The sequence below is a fragment of the Denticeps clupeoides genome, chromosome 19 (assembly GCF_900700375.1).
Source record: "Denticeps clupeoides chromosome 19, fDenClu1.1, whole genome shotgun sequence".
Taxonomy (NCBI): Eukaryota; Metazoa; Chordata; class Actinopteri; order Clupeiformes; family Denticipitidae; genus Denticeps; species Denticeps clupeoides.
Genome location: NC_041725.1, coordinates 18,097,749 through 18,111,398, shown reverse-complemented (window position 1 = coordinate 18,111,398; position 13,650 = coordinate 18,097,749). Strand labels below are relative to the sequence as shown.

General features: G+C 49.7%; 1 protein-coding gene across 1 annotated transcript in view; it reads right to left on the bottom strand.

The window, feature by feature from the left end:
* Window positions 1-4,663: 4,663 nt before the first annotated feature.
* Window positions 4,664-13,650, bottom strand: part of hs2st1b (heparan sulfate 2-O-sulfotransferase 1b) — a 41,284-nt gene continuing 32,297 nt past the window's right edge. The window contains exons 2-7 of the mRNA XM_028961946.1: window positions 10,569-10,807; window positions 9,244-9,329; window positions 8,877-9,015; window positions 6,223-6,320; window positions 5,965-6,122; window positions 4,664-5,545 (exon numbers count right to left, since the gene is read on the bottom strand). Of these exons, the coding sequence (XP_028817779.1) occupies window positions 5,319-5,545; window positions 5,965-6,122; window positions 6,223-6,320; window positions 8,877-9,015; window positions 9,244-9,329; window positions 10,569-10,807 (947 nt within the window). The 3' untranslated portion in view covers window positions 4,664-5,318. The remainder of the gene's footprint in view (window positions 5,546-5,964; window positions 6,123-6,222; window positions 6,321-8,876; window positions 9,016-9,243; window positions 9,330-10,568; window positions 10,808-13,650) is intronic.

Here is a 13,650-nt window from a genome sequence, read left to right as displayed (position 1 = left end):
CGCGAGTCTCCGGAAGTATTTTCACTTTCGTCACTGCCATTTCGGACGAGTGACATCGAACACACGCTTCCCAGCTGTCGCGGCGCTGATATTATTTCACACCAAAACGCAGCATCAACCCTGGGCTGGTAGTGGCCTAGTGGGTAACACACTCGCCTGTGAACCAGAAGACTCAGGTTCGAACCCCACTTACTACCATCGTGTCCCTGAGCAGGACACTTAGCCCTGAGTGTCTCCGGGGGGGGACTGTCCCTGTAACTACTGGGTGGTAGTAGCCTAGTGGGGTAACACACTCGCCTGTGAACCAGAAGACTCAGGTTCGAACCCCACTTACTACCATCGTGTCCCTGAGCAGGACACTTAACCCTGAGTGTCTCCAGGGAAGGACTGTCCCTATAACTACTGGGTGGTAGTAGCCTAGCGGGTAACACACTCACCTATGGACCAGAAGACCCAGGTTCAAACCCCACTTACTACCATCGTGTCCCTGAGCAGGACACTTAGCCCTGAGTGTCTCCGGGGGGGGACTGTCCCTGTAACTACTGGGTGGTAGTAGCCTAGTGGGGTAACACACTCGCCTGTGAACCAGAAGACCCAGGTTCAAACCCCACTTGCTACCATTGTGTCCCTGAGCAGGACACTTAGCCCTGAGTGTCTCCAGGGGGGACTGTCCCTGCAACTACTGATCGTAAGTCGCTCTGGATAAGGGCTTCTGGTAAATGCTGTAAACGTAAATGGGGTCAGGGTTCAACCCCAGACCTCTTTGGACCCCTGTTCAGTATTTGTCATCAGAATGAATCAATAATAAATCACTTTTATGCGGATGACAAACTCGCATCTGCCTGTCTGTCTGCTGAAGGGACAGCGTGTTTTCTTTAGGAACATTTGGATTTGGGGGGTTTTCAGTTGCCATACGCAGAGCTGGGGTGCAGGACCAGAGGCTTTGGAGCGGTGGTTCCCAGTGGTTTGGTGACATCAGAGCGGAGACATATCATGATGAGCACCTCATGTAGGACGTACACAATTCTACTTGATGGAATTTTGAAAGTTCCCCCCGGAAGATTCCGGTCCCTTGTGGTCAGGGCATCTGGACGGTCCGGGTGGGACTGGGGAAGGGACATTTCGAGTCCTTTCCCATCGTTTGTAGACCCCCGTCTCCGTAACGGCCGCCTTCTGGCCAGTGGCCTTCGGTCCCAGTGGCCTTCGGACGCGGGGGGTCATCGCCTCCCTGGTCTGCCCTGTTTATTTTATGGAACACGGGTTCCATGGGGTTTATGCGAGTTAGTTAAATGGGGTCATTATTTAAAAAATGGGGGCTCTGTAAGGAGCGGTCGTTCTTCTTCTCGGGGAAAAGGCACAGGATGGATGGGGCTTCGGGGGGGGGGGGAAGAAGAAAGGAAAAATAAAAGACACCGGCCTTCTCTGGCGGCGAAGGGGAGCTCAATTACGCCGCAGTTACGCTACTTACCTGACAAATGAGGGCAATTTGGGCATCACCATTAGCATGTTTTGCTACCCCGGACGCAGCTCGCCGAGCGCCTGAGATCTTGGCTGCGGCCTTGTTAGCGGCGAAGTCACATGGCGGCGGTGTTCCACTTAAAGCGCCGCGAGTTAAACAGCGCCGTCATTATGCAAGCGCCGGCGGATTGGAGCACAAATAGTCCGCGGCCGGGCTAAAAAGCCTTATTTATGGCCGACACAAGGGCACCGGGCCAGCCGGGTCTAATGGCGCAATCTGTATTCTTCGCGGCGATGCCTTGTGTGTTTGTTCCATTTGGCTCGGTACAGGTGCATTAGTGCGGCCTGGTTTAACTCTGCAGTGCCGGCGCGCCCTCTGCAGGACACCAGGGGTCACTGCACCGCATGAAAGACATCATTTAAAGACATCCTGGCATACATTTTTTAGTTTTATATCGGCCTTGTCGGTCCCCTAATACCGTATCTGAAGCCTCTTGGTGCAGAATTACGGCCACTTTGATCTGGTCCCACAGTGAGATTTCCCAGGACGTGCCGTTTCACCGTCTGTAGCTTTAAATGCTAATGAGGAGGAGAGAGGCGGGACGAGGAGGAGAGCGGCCTATAGAAATTGAGGGGTCATTCGCTGAAATGACTTCACCAACACCATCCACGTTGTTTGGCACAAACAGGACGTCGTGCCTGCGTTTTCACAGAAAAAATAAAATGAACCCATCAGTTCTTCAGAGAAAAAAATACACTGCTCAACACTAGGTCTGAAGGAATTATTAAATACTCTGTTCCTTGCATAGTTGAACAAAATCACACAGAAGCTATCAATGGAAATCTAATTTATCAACCCATGGAGTCACAGTCAAAATTTAAGTGGAAAAACACACTACTGACTGATCCAACTTCGCTGTAACGTCCTTAAAAAAAGTCAAAATGAGCCTCAGTTGTGTGTGTGGCCTCCTGATTCATGTCTGGGGAACGGGCGGGGAGCTGCTGACACACTCCAGCCACATGAGGTCCAGCATTGTCTTGCATAAGAAGGAACCCAGGGCCAACCACACCAGAATATGGTCTCACGAGGGGTCTGAAGATCTCACCTTTGCACCTAATGAAGTCAGGCTACTTCTGGTGAGCACATGTGGCCCCCCAAAAGAAATGCCACCCCACCCCATTACTGACCCACTGCCAAACTGGTCCTGCTGGAGGATGTTGCAGGCGGCAGAACGTTCTCCACGGCGTCTCCAGACTCTGTCATGTCTGTCACACGTGCTCGGTGTGAACCTGCTTTCATCTGTGAAGAGCACAGGAGGCCAGTGGCGAATTTGCCAATCTTGGTGTTCTCTGGCAAGCGTGCTGCCTGGTGTTGGGCTGTAACAACCCCCACCTGTGGACGTCGGGCCCTCACACCGCCCGCATGGAGTCTGTTTCTGACCGTTTGAGCAGACACATGCACATTTGTGGCCTGCTGGAGGTCGTATTTATCAGGGCTCTGGCAGTGCTCCTCCTATTCTGTCTTGCACAAAGGTGGAGGTAGCGTCCTGCTGCTGGGTTGTTGCCCTCCTACGTCCTTCTCCACGTCTCCTGATGTACTGGTAGCCTCTCCATGCTCTGGACACCACTCTGAGAGACACAGCAAACCTTCTTGCCACGGCTCGCATTGATGTGCCATCGTGGATGAGCTGCACTACCCGAGCCACTTGTGTTTGGTCGTAGACTCGGTCTCGCGCCACCACCAGAGTTAAAGCAGCGCCGGCATTCAAAAGTCACCAAAGCATCAGCCAGAAAGCCCAGGAACTGAGACGTGAGAACACATCCAGCCATCTTAGCTGCCGCTCTCTGAAGGGCGAAGCAGAATGACCAATGCACGCTTTATCACCGTTCCAACCCGCTGCAGAACCACCGCCAGGCCAGGAGAACTCGGATTAACATTAAATAATCTCACACAACGACCTTTAACTGCAGATGCTGGTGAACGAAGTTCGTTCTGAAACACACTCTTACCCTTTAAAAAAATTAATAAATAAATAAATAAAAACATTTCACATGAGAGACGGAGAGGGGAGGTGTTCATTAAAGCTGCCTGAATATCCTGCCCCCAATTAACCTTCAAGCTCATCAGTCACAATCAATATGGAGCTTTTTTTTTTTTTCTCAGAAGTACTAATTATCAGGCCGTCCTCATCACGCTAATGAAACAACGCTGCAATCCGCCCGCAGCCAAAAAGTTAATTAAACTTCCGTTTCCTCAGACATGCAGGCCTCTTCTTGTGGTCACTGGCAGCGGGCGGGATCGATCCCCGGGCAGGACCGGCCGCGGGCGCGGCAGGAGGAGGCGTGGTCGAGTGCGGCTCCCATAATTCACTTGCAGCTGCTCGTCCGATGTTCACTACACCTACTGAACCGGCAGCGTCCATTCTGGTTCGAACCATCTTACTTTACTTTACTTTATTTAGCAGACGCTTTTATCCAAAGCGACTTACAAGAGGAAATCTTCCGGGCACATTTATAAATGTAATATTCTAATTCCTTTCTCCACAGTGGCGTCCTCCACGTACGCTCGGAAAAATCACAGCAGCACTTTGACATGAAATAAAAGTAAAAAAAAAAAAAAAAAAAGGGACTTTATTGAAATACACGTTTTTAGAAACAAGGTCTAACCGTCTACGCTTGTTAACGCAGTGTAGTGCCGTTACCGCCTCGTTCTTGAGTCCTCGAACGTATTTTCTGAAGGTATGAAGGTGACAGTCGGGTCACATTTGAAAGCTGCCATGTCGAGGAGGGAAAAATAATAAAATACATAAAATGCAGAATTTGGCTGAACGTCCGGAGGAGGGAAGTAGAATGTGGCCGTTCGTCGAATGCTTGACTATGAAGGCACTATAAAGTCATGAGCGAAAACGCATATATTTATAAATCCTTTCGTCATGTAACCCTGTGACCCCAGACACACACTCAGAGGCAGGTGACACAGTCCCGGTAAACCCTGCATTCAAGCATCCCAATCAGGGAGAGCCGATGAGCCCCGCCCATTCTGGACCCCGGTCTCTAACCCAAGGTCAAATGGAACCAGTCTATGAGCCTAAAGCACCATGATGTGGCAAAAGAATTTTCAAAGCGTGATTAAGTCATTTATATTTGTGACTCTGTGGTCCTCTCTTTAAAAAAAAAAAAAAAAAAAAAAAAAAGCACCCACACACACGCACACAAATAAAAAATAAATTAAAAAAGTGAGTACAGCAGATTAAATTGTCGTTCAAACTACCAAACATTGGTTTCTGTGTTCTATTTTCCCCCCATTTGGTCCAAATACATAAAAACACATATGTGCAAAGACAATATGTACAGATTTGGATTAGATTTAACAAGGATTCTCACCTTAATCTGTTAAAAAAAAAAAAAAAAAAAAAAAAAAAGTGTGATTGTTAGTAAAAGATGGGATGATCTGTACAACGTCTGACCCGGCACCGCTGGTGACTGCAGGAGTGGACGAGTTTGGATCTAAATACACAGCTACTTTTGATAAGAACGTCTCCACACGGTGCAGATCAGGAGAAACGGGGGGGAAAAAACGGCGGATTAACATCAGAAACCACAGTGTGAGCTTCGCTCTGAGTCCGGCGCTCCTGCTGCCTCAGCGCCGGGAGAGAAGTACGATGGAGGGCTGATGGAGCAGGAGATGGATCCCAGACTGGGATCTTCATATCGTACAGGTGGGCTACATCAGGACCCCCGCGGCAGTTGGACCGCCTCTTTCCCCAGTGTGCATGACAAAACCAAACAAGGCCACGGGAGCCGGGGGTCCAGAGTCCTTTAACACCACCGGTTCCCTGGCTGTGGTGGCCCCCAGTTCCTCAGTTCACTTTGGGGTAGATCTTCTCGTAGAAGAAGTTCTGTGCCAGAAGGTAGAGCTCGCCGTCCTTCTCCCGGACTCCGTGGGCGCGCACAAACTGGAACTGCTCCAGGGCGAACTCGTAGAACTCGTTCTCCATCTTCCAGATGTCCGACTGCTGCAGCTTGGCGATGGACTCCTTGGTGGGAGGCTTCTTCTCGCTCGTCTTCCTCAGGTGGGATTTTTTGCCTGAGGGCCAAAATGTTAAGACTCTCAGCATGTATTTACCTTATATGCATTGTATATGACGAACAGGAGGGATGTAAAACAATATCAATAACTGGTAGTAAACAATAAGATTCATTTTATTGCTATTTTTTGAACTATTGATGTTTGAAACTAGCTACCACCACAAGGGGGCGATATGAAATATCTACATGTTCACAACATCAGCTTCATTGATAGATAAATCAAAATATACACGTAAAAAATATTAAAGAGGTTTTATAGTGAATATTGTATTTAACATTTTTTCAACTTTTTATAATTTAAATGAATTCTGGTATAAGGTGCTTAATGATATTCAAAGAGACTAATTGCACCCGACTGATGAGGGGTGAAGACTGCTTGGTATGAAGCTGGGTGGGCATGGTGGTGGAGTATCGTACCCGTGCGGTACAGCTCGGTGGCGCCCCTGAAGAACCGAGGCAGCGCCGCCTCCAGCATCATGATGAAGTCCTCCAGCTCCTCGGTCACCCCCACCAGCAGGTACTCGTTCACCAGGTTATACTTGGCCTGTTCCAGAGCCCACCGGCTGCCCACGTTCCTGCCGAGACGGACATTTGCAACCGAATCACCCAAATGCTGATGGGGCAGTCGGCATGACAAACGCACACAGTGGAGTTTAGTAAAGAGGCGGAGCCTACCAGCACTCTGAGTAGTGGCCGCAGAAAAATGGGATCTGCAGCCACAGCTTCTCAGGGGCACAGTCCGACCCCCCGGCCGAAACACACTCGTCAAAGGTCTGAAAAAACACAACACACACACACACAGAGAGAGAGAGAAACACCACTGAAAACACTGATTCCTACAGTTACAGATACATTTCTCACATCAAAACCCACAATCGTTCCACAATCCAAATATGGAGCACATCGCAGAATAAAATCTGTTGATCAATAAAACCCTTGATATAAGAAAGACCAAAGCCCAAGATGCACCTGCAGCGTTGTGGCAAAGGCCCTCTGTAGAGGAGTATAAACCAACATATTTGACCTCAGTACGTCTACACCACCATTGGAAGATCTAAACGATGAATAGTTATTACTAATCACAGCGACGGAGGTGGACAGACACTAACTTAGTCTTTGTTTCTATTTTGTCAAACTGAACATAATGAACGATTTCGTGAGGCATTTGAGTCTTTCAAATCCTACTTGTGAGTGAATTTCTACGGTGGCCCACAAAAGTAAACACGAACGTGAAAGCCACAATAATGGACACTGCGTTCATATATATCAAATATTACATATATGCGATATTTGATATGTGAACGCAGCGTCCGTAACTTCTTTTGTGGCTTTCGCATCGTAAATTTCTAACATGCTGTACCTCGCCTTGGGCTGCCCGGCGTCCGCAATCGGACCAAACTGACCTCGTGCGGAGGAGCAAACAACTTCTCTGTGTTGTGGCGTGTGCAAAACGAGAAAAGGCATTTTAGTTCCCACCCTCGTGCCACGCCCCTCGGTCGTAAACGCACATATGCAGGATAGGGCTGGGGCGGTCGTGCGACCGATAATCGTGATGAAATTCCGCTCGGACATCAGCTTTTGGGCGTGTTCACTGTGTGAAGCCAGCAAGCAGTGAAAATGTCTGAAAAATGAAGCTGAGGAGGGTCGGCGACTGGAAGTGAGTAAGCGTGAAGAATGTTTTAGCAGTTCAGTTAGCAGAGAATTCTAACTCTCCCAAAAACGGAGGCTCTACCAGGACACAGGCCAGTACATCAGGAGACGTGGAGGAGGCCATACGACAACGTCCACCTTGGTATAGGAGGGACAGGACGAGCACTGCCGGAGCCCTGATAAATACGGCCTCCGGCATGTGTCTGCTCAGACGGTCAGAAACAGACTTCACGAGGGCGGTATGAAGCCCCGACGTCCACAGGTGGGGGTTGTTACAGCTGGACACCAGGCAGCACGCTTGGCGTGTGCCAGAGAACAGCAAGATTGGCAAATTCGCCACTGGCGCCATGTGCTTTTCAGATGAAAGCAGGTTCACATATGTGAGCAGGTTGATGAGACACACACGTGGAGACGCCGTGGAGAACGTTCTGCCACCTGCAACATCCTCCAGCATTAGCAGTTCGGCAGCGGGTCAGTGATGGTGCGGGGTGGCATTTCTTTGGGGTGCCGCACAGCCCACCATGTGCTCGCCAGATGAGATCCACAGACCCCTCGAGAGACCATATGCTGGGTTCCTCCTAATGCAAGACAATGCTGGACCTCATGGGGCTGGAGTGTGTCAGCAGTTCCTGCAAGATGAAGGCGTTGATGCTATGGATCCAATTAAGCACATCTGGGACGTCATGTCTCGCTCCATCCACCAACGTCAGACCACAGACTGTCCAGGAGATGGCGGATGCTTTAGTCCAGGTCTGGGAGGAGATCCCTCAGGAGACCATCCGCCACTTCATCAGGAGCATGCCCAGGCGCTGTAGGGAGGTCATACAGGCACGTGGAGGCCACACCCACTACTGAGCCTCATTTTCACTTTACAGCAAATCTGTCTGTGAAGATTCTCAGTCATCCAGGTGAATTTGCCTGAAAGTTGAGTAACTGGACTTTCTTTCCTTAAATCAAAGTTGGATCCGCCTGTAGTGTGTTCCTCCACTTTAATTTTGACTGTGACTCCAAATCCAGACCTCCATGGATTTCCATAATTTTTGTGGGATTTTGTCGTCAGCACATTCAACTTTGTAAAGAACAAAGTATTGAATAAGAATATTCCATTCATTCAGACCTCTGGATGTCTATTTTGAGCAGTGTATATAGCTGCGGACGCGAAATCAGAAGGTTGCCAGTTCGAATCCCTGAACCGCCAAGGTGCACAGTGAGTACGGCACCGTCCCCACACACTGCTCCCCGGGCGCCTGTCATGGTGCCCACTGCTCACCAAGGGTGACGGGTTAACAGCAGAAGACACGTTTCGTTGCGTCGCCGTGTTTCACAAATGACAATCACGTCACTTTCACTAATCATGACGAAAATAAATTAGCTGAAGAACTTACATTTTTCGGAAAATGACTTATTGAGAAATTGTCTGAACTTCACACAGTCCTCCATATGAGCATGGCGCACGTTATGTTGTGATCGCTCCACGGTCCACTTCCTCGCTTCGTCTGCATGAGCGACGTGGCCTAGTTTAATTTACCAGAGCAGCCGGGTTGGTGCTGCTAGAGAACACATTCATAATTGATTTGATTTATAACCGCCTGCCTGAGTATAAAACTTTTTTTTTCTTTTTTCGTACGCAGGCTGCGTCGAGGGTACGCGGAGAGGAGTTCAGTCGTGACAAGACAAACCTTTTTGTCTCCTTGCTTCCTTCGCCTGAGGCCGGGCCTGTAGTCGTCACCGAAGCGCAGGAAGTAGTAGTAGGACACTAGTCTCTCGATGGGGTCCCGAACAACGTTGATGTAGATGGGCTTTGCCTTCACACCGAACCTGCAACAGACCCCAGTGTCTGTTTCAACATTTCAAAAATTATTGGGCATTCAGACTGTTCAGAGTGACAGTGGCATTCCTGCAATTTCCAATCCAACCACCAGATGGCAGGAGTAACACAAGTCACAACAACACAGTCATCTCTGAACGGTTAACCAGGGATAATTAAACCATTTCACCGTCATCATAACCGTCGTCGTCAGAGTGAGAAACCGCAGCGCCACTCACTTGGAGAAGTCCAGGTAGGCCACGTGCCCGTGGTAAATGCCCGGCTTCATCTCCCTCCACGACGTGACGTTCTGCACAAACCGAACCTGAGGGGGACAGTGATGGAGGACTGCTGAGTCATAACACACACACACACACACACACACACACACACACACACCCTGCTGTCTCATCGGACAAACTACACCCCTGAATCGTCGTCAACTGTTTTCATCTTAAAATTTGGAGAATCAGTTACGCCTCCTTTTAACACGTTAATGTCACTTGGAGGGTTTCTGGACATGAGTTGCAGTTACACAGCTGGGTACATTTACTGCAGTTACCCGACGCCCTTATCCAGAGCGACTTACAATCAGTAGTGACAGGGACAGTCCGTCCCCCCCGGAGACACTCAAGGTTAAGTGTCTGGCCTAGCGGTTAAGGAAGCGGCCCCGTAATCAGAGGTTCGAATCCCGATCCGCCAAAGTGCCACTGAGGTGCCACCGAGCAAAGCACCATCACCACACGCTGCTCCCCGGGCGCCTGTCATGGCTGCCCACTGCTCACCAAGGGTGATGGTTAAGTGCAGAGGACACATTTCACTGTGTGCACTGTGTGCTGTGCTGTTGTGTATCACAAGTGACAATCACTTCACTTTATTATATTTATGCTCAGAGACACAATGGTAGTAAGTGGGGTTTGTGGTCTTCTGATTCGTATTTGAGTGTCTTACTTACTTGATTACGAGGTTGTTTAAAGGAGCAGCAGGTCGAGATGGTCACCCACGCGGGGCAGTGGTGGCCTAGCGGTAATCAGAATGTTGCCGGTTCGAATCCCGAATGATTGTAGTGTGTGTGTGCGCCTGCACCAGCGAACAGAAATGCCACACTGTCTTCTGGCAAGTGTTTGTGCATTTGTATTCACATCACCCCGAACTCGCGACTCAGACAGCAAACACGGGGGGACAATGACTGAGAGACACACACACACACACACACACACACACACACATACACATACACACAGTGGTGAGTCCCTCTGGTCACCCCGAATGGAGAGAATATCGGCCCTCCACTGCCGCTCTCCTCTCTGCCTTTTAAGTCAAGCGCATACCAATGTCCCTCGTCCGCTCTCCTTCATCATGGTGAGGGACGGCCCCCCCCGCCCGCTAACAGCCCTCCAGCACCTGCTGCAGTACGTCCCCTCCTTCCTGCTCTCGCTCGGGCACTTTGTTAAATAACAACCTCTCGAGGTGAAGGGGATGGAAGGAAGAATGTCCATCATTTGATCTTTTTCTCCTTCCTGTGGACATGAACAGCTGATGACGGTGGACGGGGAGGAGTCACCTGGTCCTGCAGAGACATGACGGGGTTGTTCTTGGTGGTGTTGATGTGGAGGACGTGGAAGCGATTCTTGGCGCACAGGTCGTACGCGATGTTGGTGAACGACGTGCTCGCCGTCTTCGGCACGCGGTTGTAGATGATGACCACGTCCTCGCCGTCGCCCGCCGACGCCCACTCCCGCAGGCTGTCCTGCGTGTGCCGCTGCTCCACCTCTCGCACCTCATGCCAGGCAATGGTGCGTTCTGCAAGCGGACGAAAACATGCAAGTCCATTAATTAACCCTCTACTAAATATTCCAAGGCCAACTGTTCGGTTAAGGAAGCGGCCCCGTAATCAGAAGGTTGCCGGTTCGAATCCCGATCCGCCAAGGTACCACCGAGCAAAGCGCCGTCCCCACACACTGCTCCCCGGGCGCCTGTCATGGCTGCCCACTGCTCACCAAGGGTGACTGCTAAATGCAGAGGACACGTTTCACTGTGTGCACCGTGTGCTGTGCATCACAAGTTACAAATCACTTCACTTTGTGTGGACAGTACAAGATAAGAGCAGCAAAAAATGACTGTGGACGAGGTACCACCGAGCAAAGCGCCGTCCCCACACACTGCTCCCCGGGCGCCTGTCATGGCTGCCCACTGCTCACCAAGGGTGATGGGATAAATGCTGAGGACAAATTTCACTGTGTGCACCGTGTGCTGTGCTGTTGTGTATCACATGTGACAATCATTTCACTTTACTTCACTTTTTAATACACTCGTCCACAGTCATTTTTTGCTGCTCTTATCTTGTATTGTCCACTTTCTTAAAGTAAAGTGATTTGTCACTTGTGATACACAGCAGACGGTGACACAGTGAAATTTGTTCTCTGTATTTGACCATCACCCTTGGTGAGCAGCCATGACAGGCGCCCGGGGATCAGTGGCACCTTGGCGGATCGGGATTCGAACCGGCAACCTTCTGATTACGGGGCCACTTCCTTCACCGCTAGGCCACCGCTGCCAGTGTGAGTATACGTGTGCATACGTACACATATTGCGCACAAAAACCGTGTGTGTCTGTTGGTCATACCAGGACATTTTGGAAAATGTCCCGCTCCCGACTTTGAGGGAGCAGTCTGGCGACGGCCCCTTCCGTGGATGAGCCAGCGGAACTCCGAACACGACCCGACTGAACCCGCTTGGGAAGAATTAGAGCGAAGACTGCCCCTTCTGGTCCAACACCAGTGCCTGGCCTCGCGTAAAAACACATTCCCAGCAGAGACCAAGCCGTCCTTCATCCTATTAAAGCCCGCGGATTAAGAACCGGACGTCACTAAAAGTTGGTTTTAATGCTGAACCGTCGCTTGCTGCCCCCTGACCCCCTGGAATCTATCAGGAAGGTGGCTGGGCGGAAAGCTGAGAGGGGGATTTGGGCGCATTAATAAAAGCGCTGCCGGAAAGCTGCCGCGACGATGACGGGCTAAATGCCTTCGAAATGTCAAAAACAAAATGTCAGCTTGTTCTCGGCTCGGAGCCTTTTCAAGCGAGCACAGGAAGTGGACACTGTCCCCACTGTAAATAGCCACTAATTGAGCAGCAGCGCACGGCAACGCGTTGATCCGGCTCTAAACCGCAACGCCACAATGCCCCATCTGTGCCAACGATCGAAAAATTTAAACCCACTCACACGACTTCTGTTTTTTTTTTTTTTTTTTTTGGTAAGGAACGAGGCAATCTGGCCCCTGTGATCTGAAGGGTGCTATTGTACGGGGGATGAAAGCCAGTACTTAGCCCGACACCGTTAATCGACCGAGCTGCCGAAGAACATCCAGCTCCCTGTGCGACAATGAACACAAACCACGCCGATGTTCGGAACGGTCGCCAGTTCATTTGAACGGGGAGCTATGGAGGTTTAAATCGTTTTCAAAAGGTCCGCCGAGCTCTGCAAATCGCAGTTTGCATTGCGTGCACATCTATCACAGCCATCTGCACGGTCTGCAGGTTGACGTATGCACCAAGTTAATCCGATAAAAATATGGTGATATATAATAACTTCGGCTTAAATTTGTTAATGGGTAAACATTCTGATAAATCACAAACTTGCTTTACGTCAATGTTGCGCAAGACAAATTAAGAATAAACGATGATAAATTACATCCAGACATTTCACCATCATAAAGCTCATCTCCCGTCACTTGCCTTGAAGAAATCAATCAATTAAAAAGGTGCCGAATGTCGGATGTATGGATTACTGTTTACAGAAGATATAACGTACAGCAAGTTTCCATGAAATAGAGATTTTAAGAAAAGAAGAAATGGATCCTCTGCCACAGAGGCTAAAATGTTTATTTTGAATTGGGATTAATTTACGGCGTTTACCAGACGCCCGTATCCAGAGCGATTTACATTTTACATTTACATTTACTGCATTTATCAGACGCCCTTATCCAGAGCGACTTACAATCAGTATTTACAGGGACAGTCCCCCCCTGGAGCAACTTAGGGTTAAGTGTCTTGCTCAGGGACACAATGGTAGTAAGCGGGATTTGAACCCGGGTCTTCTGGATCATAGGCGAGTGTGTTACCCACTAGGCTACTACTACCACCAGTAGTTACAGGGACAGTCCCCTGTAACTACTGTCTTGCTCAGGGACACGATGGTAGTAAGTGGGGTTTGAACCTGGGTCTTCTGGTTCATAGGCGAGTGTGTTACCCACTAGGCTACTACTACCACCAGTAGTTACAGGGACAGTCCCCTGTAACTACTGTCTTGCTCAGGGACACGATGGTAGTAAGTGGGGTTTGAACCTGGGTCTTCTGGTTCATAGGCGAGTGTGTTACCCACTAGGCTACTACTACCACCAGTAGTTACAGGGACAGTCCCCTGTAACTACTGTCTTGCTCAGGGACACGATGGTAGTAAGTGGGGTTTGAACCTTGGTCTTCTGGTTCATAGGCGAGTGTGTTCACTTTACATTAAAAACCTTCAATGGCCAAACCCACTGCTCACTAAGGGTGATGGGTAAATGCAGAAGACATATTTTGCTGTGTCACCACGCTGCAGCGTTTCACAATGACAATCGTTTTCATTTTCAGTGGGTCAAAGCCGA